The 20,285-nt window shown below is 52.4% G+C and overlaps 1 protein-coding gene and 1 long non-coding RNA gene across 2 annotated transcripts; one reads left to right on the forward strand and one right to left on the reverse strand.

Annotated features, from left to right (window-relative positions):
- Positions 1–307: 307 nt before the first annotated feature.
- Positions 308–20,168, reverse strand: DRC10 (dynein regulatory complex subunit 10). Its single transcript, XM_037052157.1, has 5 exons — positions 19,997–20,168; positions 7,104–7,925; positions 3,997–4,230; positions 2,327–2,398; positions 308–806 (listed from the first exon to the last, which is right to left on the reverse strand). Exons 2-5 carry the CDS (start codon positions 7,830–7,832, stop codon positions 480–482), a joined length of 1,362 nt encoding a protein of 453 aa, XP_036908052.1. The 5' UTR covers positions 7,833–7,925; positions 19,997–20,168; the 3' UTR covers positions 308–479.
- Positions 7,636–12,213, forward strand: LOC118991131 (uncharacterized). The gene is made up of 3 exons (XR_005067356.1): positions 7,636–7,698; positions 10,497–10,544; positions 11,018–12,213. It is a non-coding gene; the product is annotated as an uncharacterized LOC118991131 (long non-coding RNA).
- Positions 20,169–20,285: the final 117 nt, after the last annotated feature.

A 20,285-nucleotide genomic window follows, 5' to 3' on the forward strand; every position in this document is an offset into this window, starting at 1 on the left:
CACAGAGCTGGATGGGGGAGAAGTTGTGGGCAAAGGGACAATTTTAGGGCAGGGGCTGAGGACAGCCTGAAGCCCTGTTCCTCCTGGCGTTCTCTGCCTGCCCTGCACCTCCTGTGAGCAGTCCTGGTGGGTGACGTGTCCACTGTGGCCGTGGCAGTTTCTGGTCTGGGACCAAGGGGGCTGCAGCCTGGGGTCTGGCCCCCCATGGAGGCCGAAGGAAGGAATGGTTACAGGCTGCCCACCCAGCCTGCACGCTCCCCTCACGGAAATGGCATTTGCAGACACGGATGTGCACATGGCCGACAGCTCTGGGTAAAATGAGGTTTATTTATAGGGTGTGGTTTAAAGTGGCTTTTAATTTTGAAAAAGTGTTCAAACCACCATCCCAGGGCCTCCCTGTCCCAGAGGCTTTCTGGCCTGCTGTCTGGGAGGTGGGCACAGTGAGGACACGGGGCAGGGCAGGGCTGGGGGAGGAGGGCTCATTTCTTGCCCTTGGCCGCCTTCTTGCCCTTGGCCTTCCCGCCCTTGGCCTTCTCCTTGCCCTTCACTTTGCCTTTGCTGCGCTTCTTCTTCCTGGACTTGAGCATGGAGCGGACCAGGTAGCCCTTCCACACGGCCTGGATGAGCGTGGCAGCCCGCACCATGCGCCTCAGCTCCTGCTCATCCTCCACCCTCTTCTTGGAGTGGGTCTCCCGCTCCTCCCGGATCTGCGCGAACTCCTCCACCAGCACGTCGTGCCTCTGCCTCAGCTCGTCCAGCTGGGCCTTCTCCTCCTTGTGGATGGTGTCCAGCTCCTCATACTCTTCCTGGGGGGTCGGGGAGGGGTCACCAGGCATCCCGCCTGCCCACCGCCTCCTCTGCACGCACTCCCGCCCTTCCCAGAGGGGCTTCCACCCCCACGGTGCCACCTGCACTAAGCTGCTCTGTCCTCCAGGCCCGGGTGAGTGTGGGGGAGGTGATGAGATCCACCCTAGCTCGAGGTGGGAGCCGAGTGAAATCAATCTGGGAATGGAGGGGAACGAAACTCAGCTTGGGGGTAGGCCAGAGGGAGCGCAAACCCCAGCTCGGCCACGCCGGGACAGGCTGCCCCTTTCAGGGTTTCGTTGTTCCTCCTCTGGAACCTGGGGACCGTCCGGCACCCAGGAGGGTGGGGGTGGGAGCTGTTTCCAGGATTAAATGACAGGATGGTCACAGTGCCTGGGTGCCGTGCCAGGCACACGTGAGGACATAAAAAATGCTGCCACTGAAGCCGTCCGATTCACAAACATGGTGAGCCGGACTTTCTCCGGTGACCGAGGCCCGTAGTTCTTCCTCCCGTCTGACTGCAGCCTCCCCTCCACTAATGTTTGCCGAGCATCCACCAGAAGCGAAGCCCGTTCAGAGGACAGAGTTGACCAGGCCGGCAGCCCCATGGCTGGGACCAGAGAGACGAGAGCACGGCCTCCAGAGTGTCCCCTCCCCGTGGAGCACGCATGCTCAGCCCACCCGCCCCCGATGTGCCCTTCCCTGAGCAGCGCGTCTGACTCAGGCCCACGCAGAGGCTGGCGTCCCCTCCGGTGCTCACCAGGCTTCCTTTCTCTGGCCCTGAAGCCCAGGCTGTGGGCCACTGAGGCGGTCACAGAGTTTGGGGGAGGGTTTGAGGACACCCCTTATTGTAGGCTACCATTCCCTGAGCACTTCCTCCAGCCCAGACCCATGCTGAGCACAAGCACTTGGTGGATTCCTCACGGAATCCCCACCGTGGCCCCTGCATGGGTATGACTGCCTCTACAGATCGTGGCAGAAAAGGGCTCAGGAAGGCCAGGCCCCTTACTGAAGGTCACACAGCTGGTAAATGACACTACAGTAGACCCTCTGATTGACAATGGCGCTTTCTTCTCCGCTGTGTCCCAGCGCCTGGCACCCCTCAGGCACTTGGAAGAACCTTCCTGAGCGAAGAGGGAGGAGCAAGCTGGTGTTTGAGTCCAGCGGGGCTGAGCCCTGGCCTCAGTGCCAGCAAGAGCCGGGCAAGGGAGGCACAGAGAGTATGGGCTGTGGACACCAGATGGAGCCAGGATCCTCCGGCCCACTGTCAAGCACTTCTCAGTGGCTCAGCTTCCGGATCCTTCCTTTCCCACCTCTCCCCTTGCTGCCCAGGCTAGACAAACCCTTGAACCTAAGGAAGGGGCAGGGAAGGACCTGCTGCAGGCCCGTGTTCCAAGGCCTCTCTGGGGAGGCCCAGAACTTGGCTGAGACCATGGACCACCCTAGGGCCTCTCCTCCCATCCCCCCATTCCTAGAGGATCTTGGGAAACACACTCAAGAGAGACATGTGCAGCGACAATACCTGCTTTTCACCCATCTCCAAATCGTATTTCTGGATCCAGTTCTCAATTTCCGTCTCCACTTTATACTTCTTCTAAAAATTAAAAAAAAAAAACACAAAAAAACAACTCCTCTTGGTCATGGTTTGTTGGGCTAGTATTGACAATAAACAATACCAGGCACTCTGCACAGCTGGCCCTGGGGTGGGTGCTTTGTGTGCCTCGCCCGTGAGTCCCCATGAGGCAGACTCCCCTCCGTTTCACACACGAGGACACTGCAGATCCGGGTGCTAAGGCACAGTCTCAGGGTCTCAAGGTCACAGAGCGGATGAGTGGCAGAGCTGGATGTGAAGCCAGCGGCCTGGCTCCTCCGGCGCATTCTACGCCGAGGGAGCAGCAGACGCAAAGGGCCTGCGGTGGGAACAAGCTCGCAGTGTTTCAAGACGAGAACCGGAGCCGGGGTGGCCGGAAGAAAGGGGCTGAGCAGGAGCGAGGTCTCGGCGAGGCCGGAGGGGAAGCCTTGGGGTGCGTTTAGGTGCAGTGGAGGGACGTGACCCGATTTTGCTTTTAAAAGATCAGCACCTGTCCGTACAATGGGACGTTGTTCAGCCTTTAAAGGGAATGGAGTGCCGATACACGTTACAACGTGGGTGAGCCTTGGGAACGTGAGGCTGAGCAGGGGAAGCCAGCCACAAAGGCCACGTAGCGTATGGTTCCTTTTGTAGGAAGTGTCCAGAATGAGCTAATCCACAGAGACACCAAGCAGATTAGTGGTTGTCAGGGGCTGGAGGGTGGGGGAGTCGGGGAGAACCGCTTAGTGGGTGAGGGCTTTTATTTGGAGGCGATAAAGTGTTTGGGGACAGGACAGAGGTGGTGGCTGTACAACGGGGAATGTACCAAGTGCTCCTGAATTGTTCACTTGAAAGCAGTTCCCTCTATGCTCTGTGAATTTCACCTTAATTTAAAAATAGTAATAAACCAGCTTCCTAATCCTACACAGCAAGTGTTCTTAGCTTGGGCACCGTGGATGGGCTGGCATCCGGGGAGGGCCTGGGGACCCCCCCAGGATTGGTCACTGGTGTGCACATGCGCTGTGATATTTTTATGGGGGAGAGGCCTCTGGCTTCCATGAGATGCTCGAGAGAGTCGTGATGATAAACAGGACTGGGAACCAGTGTTAGGAAGGGGCCCTTCCTGAGGAAAGGGACCGAGAAACAGGCGGCACCCAGGGGGCCTGGCTCTCAGCCGGATGATGGAGAAGGCGCTGGAGAAACGGTGCTTATCGAGTACCTACTCGCGCCAGCCCGCCGCCCGCCATTTCCTGTAGTTCCTATAGGAACCCACGGAGACCTGTTTGGTCCCTTTCATCTTAAGGATGTGAAAACAGAGGCTGGGAGGGAGTGAACTGGCCTGAGGTTCACGTGGTTTTTCAGTTCCTTCGCATGGTCCCGGACCAGGTGGGTGTCATCACCCCTGGGAGGCTGGGTGCAGTTAGGAGCCTTGCCCAACCTCACAGAGCAGGTGGGCAGCAGCACGGGACCCCCTCTCTCTGTCCCTGGGCCTGGACGCGGCACCCTCCTGCCTCCCAAGGGACACTGGCTCCGCCCCGCACTCCCTGGGGGGCTGGGGCAGCCCTGCCCTACACGCAGGACCTCCTTCCTCCCTGTCCCCCCCTCCCTGCTTCGCAGGGCACCTTCCGCAGCGCCTGCTCCGTCTCCCGGTTCTCCATGACCAGGTTGTGGAACTGGGACCGCAGCTGCAGGATCTCCTGCTGGATCTTGGCCACCCTGGCCTGGGAGGCCCGGAAGTCCGCCTTCTGCTGCTTCTCCGCCTCCCGCTTGCTGCGATGGAGGCTGTTCTCTGAGAACTTGAGCACCTGGTGCAGCTGGGTTTTCAGTTCTTGGATCACGGAGTTCTCCTTCTCCACCTGGGTCAGGAATCGAGGCTCCGTTAACGCCCACGTGACCATGGGTCGTCACCACGGGGAGAAGATGGCCGTCACTGCGTCATCACCTTGCTGGTCCCACCCCAGCCCCGACGGGCACAGGGAGCGCCTGAGTCCAGGTGAGGAAGCTGGGGCTGAAGGGGGTCGAGCCGTCTGTCCAGGGCAGTACAGCAGGGCTGGCACTGGAAGCCAGGTCTGTCTGTGATCCAGAGCCTGGGATCACGGTCCCCACCTTCTACTTCCCAGCATGAGTGAGGGACACGGGTAGGCAGGGTGAGGCCACAGGAAAGGCTGGGGACAGCAGCGACCCTCCCACTTGAGGTGCCCAGTTGGCAGAGACACACAGCGTGATGCACGAAGGTGCAGGACCGCCACCTCTCTTCCTTGAGAGTCTGGCTTGTCCCCCGCCCTCAGCTGGTTCAAAAATAGGAATGAGGGCAGAGGACAGGGCTGTTTTGTACATACACTCAAGAGGCTGATCACCTGGAGTCTCGCTGTGAATCCCCTGGGGCTCTGGCTGGCAGTGGGGCTTCGGGGGGGTGTGGGCTCACTTTCCACACACAGGCAGCAGGGAGGGAAGGGGCACCTGTTGGGCAAGCTTATCCCAAGGCAAGGCTTCCTGCCCCTGGGCAGGCTCCTAGAGCAGGCAGTGTCATGGGCTCTCCCGGTGGGCTCCACAACATGCCCTCCTGCGGCCTCTCATTTTACACCCAGGCCCAGGGACGTGATGCAATTTGCGTGCCAAGCGAACATGGAATTTGACCCCAGATCTGTCCAACTTGGAAGCCCCAAGCTGGCTCCACCACCCGAATGGGACCAGCAGAGCCACTCGGGGCCCTCTCCCTGTCCCCTGGTGACCCCACTGCCACCTATGAGTGGCCTTCCCTGACTGAGCAGCCAGGAGCCTGCCACCTCGCCATTTACCAAACAGTGACTGTGCCCCTCCTTCTGTGCCTGGCTCACGGGGGACACAACAGAGGGCCAAAAGGAACAAGGTCCCTATCCTCTTGTGGGGGAGCCAGACCCGAATCAAATGACCAAACCACCACCGATGTTTACCAGCAAACTCTGATGCACGCCCTGTAGGACGAAACCAGCGGTAGCACGGGGAAGGGCAATACCTGAGCTAGTGTGTAGGGGTGAGGGGTGGCACGCCGCTGCACAGGGCCTCGACGGCTCATTTCTCATGGGGACGGACATAAAAGGGCCCGTGGCAGCGCTGGCCGGCTGTCCCCAGGATCTGCTCTCCCCGGAAGGGCCGTGCAGCAGAATGTTCTGTGGAAAACCTGGCCCCAGCTGCAGATAACCCATCCCAGCATCTCTTGCTTCGGGGTGTGGCTAAGAACTGTACTGTACGCTATTTCCAGGTGTCTTCCCTAGAGGGCAGCACCCTCCTGCTCTTCCCTCCTTCCTGCGGGCTGGGCCAGCGGCCACGTGATGGGGGAAAGCTTGAACAGCCTTTAGGTCCACCGTTAGAAGTCCCTGTGGGGGATGGCAGAGAAGTCAGGTGGAAGGAGCCTGGACCCCTCCTTGATGATGTTACGAAGCAGGGCTTCCGTGCCAGCTCTTAGCCAGAAATATAGTTCCATCTTGACTAAGCCACTATTGTTTGGGTCTCTCTGTCGTAGCAGCGCAACCTGTACTTATACGCCATCTGGCGGAGACTTGGGCAGGCTTTTCACGAGAAGATACAGGTGAAGCCTAATACAGCTGACCCCGGAACAACACAGGAGTTAGGGGTGTTGCTCCTCTGCTTGAAAAGTCATGTATAACTTTTGAATTCCCCCCAAAACTTAATTCTAATAGCCCGCTGTCGACCAGAAGCCTTACCAATAACATAGTCCGTTAATGCATACTTTGTATGTCATGTGTATTACCTACCGCACTCTTACGATGAAGCAAGCCGGAGAAAAGACAATGCTACTCAGAAACTACACTTACAGTATTTATGGAAGAAAATCCACGCACACATGGCCTGCGTGCAGCCCACAGCTGGGTTGTTCCTAGGTCAACTGTACCTAATAGGTGTCCTGAAATGGTTATTATGAGGTTGCGATCATTTTCCTTCTTACAAATTTTCCTACAGCTTCCACCCTTCCCACCTGCCCCTTGTCCTGAGGACAGAGAACACATCCCCTGATTAGGCCTCAAGCCATGTATGACCCACCCCACCCCCCCAAACCCCCACCCCTCATCTCTCTAGTCCCATTTTGCCCCTTCCCTTTGGCTCACTGGCACCTTTTAGGTGCCTGACCCAGCCAGGCCTGTTCCCATCTCAGGACCTAGGCACACACACCGCCCTCCCCCTTGGGCAGGGGTCTGCAAACAAAGGCCCACGGGCCAAATCCAGCCGGATGCTTGCATTTGCAAATGAAGCTTTACTGAAACAGAGCTCTGTCTGTGGCTGCTTCTGCACTGTAATGGCAGAGTCGAGGTCAGCAGCTGCATCCGAGACCGCCCATCCTCTGAAGCCTCAACTCTCTACTCTCCAGCCCTTTGTAGAAAAAGTGTGCCTGCCCCTGGCCTGGAAGCTTCTTCCCTCTCTGACCTGCCTGGCTCCCTCCCTCTCATCCTTCAAGTCTGGGTTCCACCTCCCTTGACCCTTTCAGTCTGAGATCATCATTCCTGTAACTCCCTCACAGCACCTTACACTTACCCTTCCTTGCATGCCTCAAACCCGTAATTAAATCAGCTCTTTGAGGCGGACCTTCCCTACTGTGCCCTCCGTGAAGCTGGGGCCACGTGTGTTTATTTATAACACCTGATGCTTAGTAAGCACTCAAAACCGGATTTGTGGAATAAACGAATGAAAACATCTACTGAAATCACTGGGGGGATTTAAACTTCGGGCGTACCTCTGCATTTCTGTCCTTCATTCTCACCGCTAATTCTTCCTCCAGAGCACCAATGGCTTCCTGGTTACTCCTGTTCTGTTTGGTGACATCCTGTATGAACTGAGCCTTGTCTCTGGCTTCCATGGGACTAGTGAGCAGCTTCTCAAACAGGAAGCCACGCAGCTCTATCAGGCTATCGATAAAGGTCTGGGCTCCCGCGCTCCTGCCCTGCGCCTGCATCTGCAGGAGCCCGGCAGCCTGCGGGTTACTGAGCAAGAGCCTCAGGAGGTTCTTGGTGGATTCTTTGATCTGCTGCATAAGTGGTGGGAGGTGGGATTTCTGCTGCTCCAGGGACAGGAGGCGGTCTCGGAACCGGGCTTCGTCCTCCAACTCTTCCTCCTCCTGCGCCTGCTGCTCTTCACCCTGCAGGTAACTGACCCTGTCCAGGAGGACCTGGCAAAGGTCCGCGTGCTCCCTCATGGCCTTCGCGATGTCCTTTCCCAGAATGCCCTCCAGATCTTCTTTACTGGAGGTCACATAGGACAGGAGGGTCACCAGCTGCACCTTGTGGATGGTCTCGTCCAGTACAGACATGATCCTCTTGGTCTCGATCGTGGTGAGTTTGGTCTTAGAGGGGACCAGGGCTTTTAGGGGGGAGGCTGTCTTCTTGGACGGCTCTGCCATCAGCCTTATTCTGTTCATGTCAGGGCCTTGGGAGAGAGGGCCCATGGAGAGGATGTCTGAAGCCATCTTACGATCAGCCTTCTCTGGCTCTGTCCGCGCTGGAAGATCGAGACTTCGGTAGACTCGATGGTTCTCCCGCTTACAGTGTCCGTAGATAGTCTGAAAAAAGGAAGGAGTAAGCAGTGAGTGGTAGAGATATGCAGACCCCGGTATGGCTGGTTTGGCCACAGCAACCATAAACTTGATATTGAGGGTTCATCTAGGCACTTGGCAGGTTTATACAGAACCTCTCACTGAAAGCAGTTTGGAGCTTTGTGTCAGGACTGCAAGGGTCGGAAGGCCAAGTGTGGAGGTGTGTCTTGGGCACGTGTATCAGGCAGGGACCCACCAGGCATGCCAACATCATTCTAAGTCTTTAAATATAGGTGATGGAGGAGTTGACAGGCCAACCGGGGTGAGGTGGACTGCACCCACCCCGCGCAATTGTTGGTGGCAGGAAGCCACCTCAGGAGGAGGAGGTGGTGAGCTTTGGTGTGGGAGCCCGCCAGGCCGCAGGGGACCAAGGACAGAGCCCCCACTGTGAAAACGGTGGCGGGACTTGGTTTCTGGTCCCTGGAGCTGGCGGGTATCTTGACATCTTCCGGACCTTCTCCTTCTCAGCCTTGAAGGAAAGAACCAGGTCTTGGCATGTGCGTCATGTTCCAAGGAAGTGATAGTAATGAGCACACTGTTATCTGTGGGCTAATGTTCTCAGGATGTGAGAACATCTTGCCCTCTTGATAGCTTTCGGGAATGTACAAACTTTTGTAAAACAGCATTGTTCTCAGGCCACTGTAGTTCTGCATATAAGCCAGCAGTTCCTTGAATAAAGTTGCCATATGCCAGCAGAGCTATGGTCCTCTCCATTCTTTAAGTCCACCGCCTCACCTCGCGATTCACCCTTGCTGCTGCGAGCAGCAGCACTTTGGGGACGCTGGAGCCACAGCCATTTCCTGTGGCCGCTGCCAGAAACACAGCCAGTGCAAAGAGTGGGGAAATACTCTGGTTTCTCCCTCCTTCCCACCCTCCAACCTAACACCAGGGCCTCGCATTGGTCAAAGCCAGTGAGGAACCACCTGACAAGGGGGCCTGGGCAATGCAGCCCGCTGCAGAGCAGAACGGGGGGCAGAGCGAGCAGGGCTGGGCCCAGCACGGCACCCCTGCACCGGCATTTCGCACGCCCCCAACTGAGGACCTGGCCTGCAACCCGGGCATGTGCCCTGACTGGAAATTGAACCAGAGACCTTTCAGTTTGCATTCAACCCACTGAGCCACACCAGCCGGGGCTAAGCATGAATTTTAAAGCTCCGAGTGGGATGAACAATGCCTTTGTAGTACAGTGTTTGCACTGCATCCGGGATTGCATTCTGGAAGGTGAAATCCAAATCACGTGGACAGTTTAGTCAATAGCATCGTATCGACGTTAATTTCTAAATCTGGACAAACACACCGCGGTTATGCAAGACATTTAACAGTAGGGGGAGCCGAATGAAGGGCATACAGGCATTCTGTACTTTGCAACTTTTCTGTAAAGCTACAACTATGACAAAATATAAAGCCTTCTTAAAAGGCTGCTTGGGAAAGACCTATGGGGCAATTCGAAAACAGTAACTTACATTGCCTACATGGTACGACAGCTAAGAACTATCTCTGCGGCAGCCCCACTTGGGGTCAGATCCTTGCTGGGGGTCCTCGGGCTGGTTATTTAACTCCCCCACCTAAGCCTGGGCTTCCTCGGCCATAACACAGGGATCTTTGGATTCATTGGGAAATTTCTGGCCCAGAGCCTGGACGTTGAGAGTGCTCAATACATAATAACCAATATTATTAGCCCAGGGAAACTGAAACCCCAAGTCCAAGACTTCAGCGGTCATCACCCAGCCTGAGTCTCTGGGCCTTGCTGGAGACCTGGAGGTATCCAATGAACGCTGACTGCCCAGGATGGGCTGGGCTCCCACTATAGCACGTCTAAGGCGGTCCCCACCACGTGCCCACCCATCCCTTACCCTGCTTCTTCTTTACCCTTTATCTTGATGATCAGCTATCCATCCTAGTTGCAAAAGCTAGAAACCTGAGGTGGCACCCCTCACTCTCCGCCCCCGCCCCACATCCGATCTGCCACTCAGCGCTGTGCGTGCGTGTGCTCTCCTTGTCCGCTCCCACTTCCTGTCCTTCCTTCTCCTCAGCCCCTCTGCCACGAAGGGCCTTGTAATCTCTCACTCAGGTGATTAAAGGGCTCCTTAACTAGTCTGCTCACATATGCTCCTGCTCCCTGCAATGAAGATCATCCCCACAGTCACCTGCTCTGGTCTTTATTGAGCCCCTGGGGATATGAAAGAGATGCAAGGCATGGTTCCTGGCCTCCCGGAGTTTATAACCTAGTCCGGGTTCTAAAACCTGCTTACGTGAAGGGTCAACCAGTAGAGGAGGAAAGGAATAAGTTGTAGTCACAGAACAGGTCGAGATGATGGGCCTATTCAACACCAGAGTGGGGACTTTATCTTGCGGGATATTGTAGGAAAACTGGGACAGGATAAAATTAGATGATTTATGGGGAAAAGCGGGGGGGGGGGGTAGGCAGATAAATTGAGCTACTATCGACCTCCCACCTCAGGGCCTTTGTACCTCCCGTTTATTTTTCCTGAAACGCACCTCTCTCTCTTTCTTGCCAAATGCATTCCTTGTACTCAGATCCCAGTTCAAGTGCCAGGGAAGACTTCCCTGGGCTTCCAGCCTTGGGTGAGTTCTCAGGACATAGTCTCCAGACGCTAAGCCCCCGGGCAGGGGGTGGGGGGGTGGGCAGGCACCCTCCCCCACCCCAAGCTCCGCCCTTCCCTCCTGCTTGCCCATATTGTAGAGGCTGGGAGCACTTCACGCTCACCTTCTTGGCCCCTGTGCAGCCGAGGGCGGCTACAGACACAGGTCAAGCTAGTGAAAATCAAAAGAAGGAAGAATCATCAGGACTTGCTGAGTGAAAGACAGTTTTGCGTGTGGGTGACCGGGAGAGAATGCTGGGGCGCCAGTCACTAGGGAAATTGGCGGCGGAAGTTCGGAAGGGAGGACAAAGAGCTCCGTTTAAAACCCACGCAGTTCTAGCTACAGCAGACAGTGGACAGGACGTCCTGGCCTTCCCGGAATCCATTTCCTCTTTGTCGGGTGATAGCGCCCCAGTCCCCCTTTGAAAAACCTGTCCTCTTTCCCACTGCATGCAGTCTCCGTGGGACCTGCTCTCTCCCCCCTGGGAATTCTGAAGAGGGACACATCAGTGGGAAATGGTGGGGGCTGCTGCATGCCAATGGCGAGTGTCTGGAGAGCCTGCGACCGGAGAACCCCAGAACCTCCCCCGCTGCTGTCCTTCCTGAGGCCTGGTTCGTCAGTTTTTCCATCACCATCCTGTTTAGCCGGGTCCATTTCCGGTGCTCTCAATCAAAGAACCCTAGATGATAAACGTAGTCTAGGCAACTGACAACACAAGATGGGGGGGGGGGTTGGCTCCAGGGAGACTGTGGGGGTAGAGATATAAATGCAAGGGAGAAGGAAGTGATCTCTGGAGACACAAAAGAGATCTTCAGTTCTCAAAACCAAAGAGTAAACAGAGCCCAGAGGAGGGAATCAAAGAAACGCATAGGTGGCTAAGAACACGGAGGAAAGGGACCCAGATCAGGTGCAGAAGCTGCTCTGTTCCCTGGCCGGGCAGACCCGATCCCAGATCAGAAGACTCTGGGAGCTGAGCCCTGGGTCCCGCGGGCATCTCCTTCATTCCCACCCAGTTCCTGCTCTTCTTCTGTCCCGTGAGCTCCTTGCAGGCTTTTCCTGCACATAATGCTCCGTGGACAGCCATGGACCCCCCTCTCTGAGGATGAAGGATCTTTGCCCCCCAGGCCAGAGGATGGACGTGACCAAATTGTTTGATGACTGCTCTTCTCCCCATTGGCCCCCGAAGCTCACAGGCATAAATCAAAACGCCCTGAATTCTTCAGGGATGGCGGCTGGAAATGCAACGTTACATGAAATGTTTCCAATTTGCTTTCAGCCAAATTACCTCTTCTGCTTTAAAGGGCAAACTTGTTTTCTTTGATTATGGTGACGCCCATCAGCTCCTGACAGCTCATTTGGGTGAACAAGAAAATGCCCGTGGAACCTGGACTGGGGGAAAACGCGTCCAACTCTGATGACAAAAATCACCGGAAAATCTCTTTTCCCTGAATTCTAATATGATCATTTCATGTCCGCTTTAACGCCCCCAACCTTAATATTTAAATCATTTCTAACTCCAGCCTCTCCTTTGAAAATTCCTGCCCTGAGAGTTGAAGCAAGATTGTTAATGGTTGGGGGACTTTAATTGGATCTTCCCTTTATTTGTCATTAATTCTGCTGATGAACTTTATAAATGGAAATATATCTTTATCATGCAAATTATGCCTTGTCTTCATTCAAGTGGGCTGGTTGGGTATTTTATTACTTTCACTCTCTGAACATTTTGAAGAAAAAAAAAGCGTTTAGGTAAATTATATTTTTCCCCCTTGGGAGAAAAAACGAGGAAGAAAATCTAGCCTTACTAATGCAACCAGGTGCACGGAGAAGTCAGCGGGTCTTAAGGAAACTGGAGTGTGTGTACGGATTATGTGGGGAGGGAGCTCACTTTAAGGAAAGTCATTTTATTTTATTTTATTTTTAAGATTTTATTTATTGTTAGAGAGAAGGGAAGAGAGCGTGGAAGAGATGTAGAGAAACATCAATGTGCGGCTCCCTCAAGTAGCCCCCACTGGGGACCTGGCCCGCAACCTAGGCATGTGCCCTGCCTGGGAATCGAACCCGTGAACCTCTGGTTCGCAGCCTGCTCTCAACCCACTGAGCTGCATCAGCCAGGGCAGGAATGTCATTTTAACATTAGCTAATTTTGGAGTACATACTACGTGCCCATCACTAAATTCTTCACGTGAATTAACTCCTTTACCCCTCACAAAAACCCTAGTGAGGGAGGAGCTGTCATTGCCTCCATTTTGCAGATGAGAAGATGGAGGCAGAGGGAGGTTCGATGTTTTCGTTCGTTCAGAGCTGGTGACTGATAGAGCTGGGATTTCAGCCAGGGCGGTCTGTCCAGGAACCACGGCTCCGGCCAGTTTCCCAGTTTTAAGACTGACTTCCGAGGTGCACTCACTAGAGTGACTCTGCTGGTCCCGTTTCAATGAGTCCTGCCGACCCCGGGGCTCAGAGAACAGATGTGTTGGAGATCCAGTTCCTACAGCAGTCGGTCTACTTAACAACTACAAAGGCGAATATCTGTATTTGTCTTATATCTGTAAGGGCACAGGCACACACACACACACACACACACACACACAACTGGATCTTTCTACTGCCACACAGGGTTCCTACCCATGTCGTGTTCCCACGGGGACACCCAGCATCAGACACAGATGCCACAACTGAGCAGTCACCCCATCCCTTTCTCCTTGAGAAAAGCTTCTCAGAACGCGGTGAGCGAGAGCAGCTGAACGGTGGTAGGGGAAGCTTCGAATCATCATCTCATGATTTGTATATTTTGGGTCCACCGTGCATAGATACTTTGGAACTTATTCTCAACTAACTACCAAGACGCACTTTGTAACTGATCACAACACAGGGATCACAGGGCAGCGTGACGCCACACCACAGGGGTCAGGAGAGAGGCCTCCGTGAAGGTTATTCTAGTTCAGTGTTGCTCAAATCTCTCTCGTCGGCATGCCACCTCTGTGATTTCTGCCAGATCTGCAGACAAAGTTGTGCTGTGATCAACTTCACTTTTGAAAGTATACATACTTTCATTCTTAAGTACTTTTCACTAAAAAGGAAACTTTGTATCTCCTCTGTAACTGCAAAATCTGGATCACTTTCCTGAAGTGGAAGATAAGGAAGTCTGCAACCTGATATTATTCCATTTTAGCCAGATACTGTTACCCAGGAAGGATGAGTCCCAGACCAGATCTCCATTGTCAAAAAGCAAGGTTAGCGGTTCGATTCCCAGTCAGGGCACATGCCTGGGTTGCAGGCCAGTTCCAGGCAGTGGACGCACGAGAGGCAACCATACATTGATATTTCTCTCCCTCTCTCCTTCCCTTCCCCTCTAAAGATAAATTTTTAAAAATTAAAATAAAAAAGCAAGGTTAGCAGGTGGTAGGGAGATGTTCAAGTCATGCTAATGAATCACTAATGTCAAGAGGAGAGAGGGATCGTAACTACCAATCCCAAGAATGTGAAAAGGACAAGGGGAAAATGTTATGAACAAGTACGGCACAAATAGATAATCTAGATGAAATGGACCATTTCCTTGAAGGCACAATCTACCAAAAACTCATACACGGGGAAGCAGATAACCCGAGTGGGCCTACATCTATTAAAAAAAAATTGAATCGACAATTCATAACCTCCCAAAACAGAAAGCACCAGGCCTAGATTATTTCACTGGTGAAGTCTACCGAATATTTAAGGAAGAAATTATGCCAACTCTCTACGATCTCTTCTATAAAACGGCAGCAGAAGGAATATCTCCGAACGGATCCTGTGAGATTACCATTACTCTAATACCGAACCAGACAAAGACAGTAGGAGAAAGGACAAGAGCAGATGGATACATTTCAGGAACATAGATGCAAAACTCAACAAAGTATTCTCAGGTTGCGTTAACAGGTGGAAGCTGTGCCTTGGAAACAGCAGGCATCTTCCATTGGGCCTCAGGAAGTTCCCATGGCCTGCAAACCGCACATCTAGCCCGATACGCTTTCTCTGAGCCTTCCACGGAAGACAGAGGCTGGAGAGGGGCAGAAAATTTGGGATGATGGTGGCTGTCACAAGTATGTTCCACGGTAGGTGCTCAGTAGGAAGAGAGGGCAAACCCGGGACTCCCAATGGGCCCCTTTTCTCACCGAGAGGGGTTGGCACGAGGGGACAATGTTATTTCACAAAATAGGGGAAGCCTGAGTTAGAACCAGAAAATAGCATCATACTTTACTAGTGGGCCAAGGTGTGGCCTATGAGTTGTTTCCCATCCCTGTACTCAGAGCTTGGAATTTTAAAATAAAAGATTTAAAGCCAATTTAATTTTATTTTTGGAGGTCAGTTGTGTTTTTTTACTGTCACCACTTTTGAACTCTGCCCCAACCCTCCCTTCTCCTTTTTGAGAACCTGCATCTTGTGGGTTATATTGAGTTTCCAAAGGATTCTTAGCCTGGGACTGTAGCAGCGAACACTGGAGGTAGGAACAGATGGGGCCTCAATGTCGTGATGGCTCTGTGGCCGTGCCTCCAATGTCATCCAGGGCTTCGGAGACAGAGGACACTCAGTAGTGACTGAGGTTGGGATAGATTTCTAAAATGCTGGTTACAGTGAACATCTCTTGGCCAGCCACTAGCCACAGCTCTAGCCCTGAGCAAATTCACTTGACCTTCTGGGTCCCCATCTATGAAGTGGGAAAGAAAAATGTGAGCTTGTTGCACAAGGACTAACTTTCTGGGTTTTGGTGCCAGACGAATGTGCAGCTTGAGCCCAGGGCCTCCCCAGGATAGAGAGATCTGATCCAATCACTGGGAAGGAGGAGGCAGGAGTAGGAGGGATTTGCGGAGCCAAGGGCGGGATTGGCTGAGAAGCTGAATGCCTCCAGAGCAAGTGGAATTATGGGCCGGAAGATTTGGAATAAAAGAAGGGCTCTTGGGCTCTTGGGCTCTTGGATAGCCTGGCACTTGGGCTCTCTTTGGCTTCTTCCCTGAGGGTGGCTGCGTGATCGTGGTGCGGCTGCCTGCCTTTCCCAGCAGAAGGTATTTGGAATAGGAAGAACTCCGGGAGGAGCCTCGGGCTGGGCTGGGCTGCCGGAGGAGGGCAGGGTCATTCTTCTGAAGTTCTAGAGGGGACCACCTCTGAGGCAGAAGCCTGCCATTCTGGAATTGTGCGGCTTTTTGTACCTTATGTTGTTTTAGTTTGTTCTACCTATAGAAATAAGCTAATTAAAACTAACAGGGGAATTGCTCGGAGAGCTCAGGTGTTGAAGAGTTTAGCTTTAATGGATGGTGTTTAAGTGATTAAAGCTGTAATTAAAGAGCTACAGAGTTTAGCCTTAATGGATAGGCTTAAGTGACGAAGGCAGGTGGAAAGCGGTTATTCCAAAATTGTGGAGCTTTTGCCTAAAAACTCCTTTCCCATACCACCAAACCTTTGCCTCTAGAATTTTTCCCTGGAGGGTGACGGCGGGCAGCAGGACCCTGCGGCCCCGCTTGCTGTTCAGCTGCACCCACTCCCTCACTGTGCAGCTTTAGGCATTCAGTGCCCTCTGAGCTTTGGCTTCTTGTCTGTAAAAGCGGGACAGTCAGGGGACCCACACCTGCTAGGACTGCGGTGGGTAGGAAGTAAAGTCCAGGTTTAATGATGTTTAGCTTCGGGAACAACTATAAAGGACAAGTGGAGAAAACCAAGGGTGGGGGGTGGAATCGGGAGGGAGGTGGGGAAAGTGGTGGAGGGTTAAATGCAGACAACTGTACTTGAACACCAATAAAATAACTAAAAATGAAAAAATAACGTTTAGCTTTTATCCCTTTTATTATGACCTCAAAAATGGTGGGATTTAATATTGACATCTGGATACTTCTTAAATTAAAAGATAGTTTTCCCCCTGAAAACAGTGTATATATTTTTGTGAGAAGGGTTCATAAAGATAGAAAAATGGAACTGCTTTGTACTCCTTTTTACTATTTCCGGTTTTAATTTTTCTGGCTTCTGCACTGTTCACGTTTTTCTGTGAGTGGTGGAGAACAAACATTCATTCAACTACCCACCAGTTTCCCTCCTCCTCAGCAAATTAATTCGTTACAATTTTTAATCCCCCTTTTTGTTAACGTGTCGCTTTAGAAGTGTTTATTTCTAGTTACCGCCAACTGTGGACAGTAACCTTTTGGTTGTTGTAGGTGGAAGAATTTCCTAGTAATGAATTTAGGGTTCCTCTAAAACAAATTTCCCCCACTTAAGAAATCTTTAAGTCATCGCCTTATAAAACGCAGCCCCCTGGCTTCTCCTGGCTGACAGAACATGATGAATCAGTGTCTTTTTTTGTGTTTATTTATTTATTTTATTTTTTAAGATTTTATTTATTCATCTTTAGAGGGGAAGGAGAGAGGGAGAGAAACATCGATGTATGGTTGCCTCTCGTGCGCCCCCTCCTGGGGTACCTGGCCTGTAACCCGGGCATGTGCCCTGACTGGGAATTGAACCGCAGTCCTTTGGTTGGCAGGCTCGTGCTCAATCCACTGAGCTACACCAGCCAGGGCTTTTTTATGTTTATTTTTTTTATCCTCATCTGAGGACATTTTTCCATTGCTTTTAGAAAGTAAGGGAGAGAGAAAACCATCCACATGGCAGAGAAACACCAACTGGCTGCCTCACGTGGGCTCCCCGCCGGGGGATCGAACCCGAGGTCCTTCAGTTAAGGAGGACGTGCGAACCAGCGGAGCCACCGGCCAGGGCAAGGAGAGTCTCTTTTAAACTGGGGGTTGTGCCCCTTTAGGGAACGAAATCAATTTTTCAGTTAAAAATAAACAAAAGAGAATGGAAACTATTAGGGTGCATGGCATGTAGTAAGTATTCATTTACAATTAAGTATGTGTCAGCTGGGTTGAGAAGGAAAATAAGTGTATTTCTTTGGTTTGTGGTTAAAAACAACCTGTGTTTGAAAGCCCTTGCGTTGAGGGCATGAGACTGGTTGTGGGCTATAACCCACCGCTAGTATTTGAGGGCTAAGTTCAAAGAGATACTTAATCCTGATCGTCTGTATTTCAAACGACCCTGATTTGTTGTCACTCTTGTCTCCAGTTCCACTATCTAGGACCCGAAGGGAAAAAATGTGTGTGTGTGTGTGTGTGTGTGTGTGTGTGTGTAGCATTTGCCTTGCATGAGAATACCAGTCTAGAACAGGGTTTCCCAACTGCCACCCTAATGACATTTTGGGACAAATAATTCTATGTTGTGGGGGCTGTCCTGAGCATTGTAGGATGTTTGCAGCATCCCTGACCTTCACCTACTGACTGCTGGTGTCAGCCTTCTCCCACTACCAGTTTCTTGCCAAATGTCCCTGTGTGCGTGTGTGTGTGTGTGGGGGGTGCCCCTGGTCTAGAGAATCACGGGTCTAGATCACAATGGCCTTGCTCTGCTATGAAACTCCTGGCCTCCCCAGCCCCCATCTAGTGCTCCACCCAGGTTCCAGGGACGGCCTATCCAAGTCTGGCCCAGCTGTATCTGACAAGCTGACATCTGTGCCATCTAAAGCCACCATCAGCCCTGGCCGAGTGGTAGCTCAGTTGGTTAGAGTGTCATCCCAATACACCGAGGTTGCAGGTTTAATCCCCAGTCAGGGCACCTACAAGAATCAACCAACGAATGCATCAGTAAGTGGAACAACGAATCGATGTTTCTCTCTCTCTTTGTCTCATCAGTCAATGAATAAACGAGGCCACCATCAGTTGCAGAGTCAAGATCAGACTCACAAGCTGGTGTTAGGAGACCTGGGTGCATGACTCACCCCTGTCAGTGGCTCTGGGAATAAGTCTGGGCAAGTCCCTTATCTCTCTGGCACCTGGTGATACACCTGTCCTAGCCACATCAAAGGGAGCTGGGTGGAGGAGAAAGAATTTGACACCTGTAAAGCCCTTAGGTGAGTTAAAAGCCCTTTTCAAAGGGAGGTAGTATAATAATTTCAGGCATGACTCAGGCGGTACATCAGCCTCATTGCCCTGAGTTATTCTCTCCTAGGAAAAAAGTGGCGGCATCTAGCAACTGAGCAGGCAGGGAAGACTAACCCCTTTCATACAATTTCCCCCTGAAAACCAAGTGAAACTGGCTTAACTAGCATTTATGTTGGACCACACATGCCTGGGATGTGTTCCAGAGGGACACCCTGCTCAGAGCCAGGGCAGAGCTCTGTCCAGGATGCCCTGGGCAGCCCGGTCCAGCTCGGAGGTGGGGAGATTCATGCTGTGACCCTGCAGCCTCCGTTACAGCTGCTTTCAATCAAAAGGCGTTCAAAGTGGCGGCTGACATCTGGGAAAGGGAACAGAGGGCTAGATTCTTGCCTTCTGCTGACAGTGTTTTTATATCCAGACAAGACAGGGACAGTGACCTCAGAACTCACCGCTTCCCACCCCTGACTTGAGGTCCTTGGCCTGGTTATCTTAGTTATGATTCTCGCTTCCTCTCGAACACCTTTCAGAGGGACTAAGGGATCAGAAAGTCTCCCTGATTTGATTGGTTTGAAAATGCAGCCATCACAGCTGCCCTCTTTGCTTTTTGAGGAGAGGATCTGTTGACCTCCTCACGCCATCATTCTGGAAGTGAATCTCTGCAGGCGTAATTTTACACTTACCTGGATATTAGTCTTTAGACAAGTTCCATGAGGGGAGGAATGAATTCCTTTGGTTGATGGCCCACCCCCACCCCCACCCCCACACCCGATAGTCTTCACTCAGCAAATGCTATTGAATATATGAATATTTAAGATATGGAAAGAGAGAGTTTGGTTGGAACAATTTTAAGCAGGAAGAGTTGAGGACAGATGTGTTTCTTGGGGGGGAGAATGCTACCTTTCACTGAGCACTTACTATGCCCCTCAGCTCCATGGCAAGCTCTTCATTGCCTGACCTCATTTAATCCACACAACAAACTCTGTGTCTTAAGTATATGAATGAAATCCCATTTTAAGGGCAGGGATGGGAATTAAGTTTTAAAGTTAGCACAAAAGGGAAAAAATTGGCATAATCAAAATAACTAATTTGAACACTCATTCAGTTGCGATGCCTTTCATTGCCTCCTTACCCTGGAATATATGGCCATTTGGTGAAACGGTGGAGGACTAAGAGACTATCCTCTCGCCCCCAGCACCTACGTTTGACTTGAAATTACCAGTTAACTACGATGTGACTCCATTTGACTCCACTTATTAGGGATGAGAAAGCGGGACCAAGCAGATAATAAGCGGAGGGGCAGAGTACACCCAGGAAGGGACAGCAAAGATATCCTGTGGTCCCTGTAGGCAGAGGATGGAGAGCAGGGACCTGGGGCAGGGACTGGATCGCCGTGGGGGGGCTACTGATTGCTCGGAGAACCAAAGGATAGCAGGCAAGAGGCCATTCCACATCTCCGCCTGACCCCCAGCCCTTCCCCTCCAGGGCACTCACCTGCTCTGAGGGATCCAGGTTTCTCTACCCAGTTACCTTCCTTGGTACCTGCGTTGCTAGGTTACGCGCCAATCTCGGAAGGCGGGACTTGGAGTCTGACTGATTTTCCTTTTTGCCATTCAATTCCGCTTAGTTCCACCCACTTTGAGATCTGACCAATTAGAGGCACCATATCTCTGACCCTCCACCAATTGAAAGATCCGGACTGACTCCGAGTTGGGGCTGAAAGAGCAAGGCGGGGAAGATGGGAGAGTAGAGGGGCGGAGCTTCTTGGTCCCACCCCTTCCCT

The sequence above is a fragment of the Sturnira hondurensis genome, unplaced genomic scaffold, assembly GCF_014824575.4.
Source record: "Sturnira hondurensis isolate 20B ecotype Veracruz unplaced genomic scaffold, ASM1482457v3 Scaffold0007406, whole genome shotgun sequence".
Taxonomy (NCBI): Eukaryota; Metazoa; Chordata; class Mammalia; order Chiroptera; family Phyllostomidae; genus Sturnira; species Sturnira hondurensis.

Coding starts and splice junctions, on each gene's coding strand:
- DRC10 (XM_037052157.1), bottom strand. CDS start 7,832: ATGGCTTCAGACATCCTCTCCATGGGCCCTCTCTCCCAAGGCCCTGAC. Junction 2,399..3,996: donor CGGAGCAGGCGCTGCGGAAG/GTGCCCTGCGAA, acceptor TTTAATTTTTAG/AAGAAGTATAAAGTGGAGAC. Junction 807..2,326: donor TGGAGATGGGTGAAAAGCAG/GTATTGTCGCTG, acceptor CCGACCCCCCAG/GAAGAGTATGAGGAGCTGGA.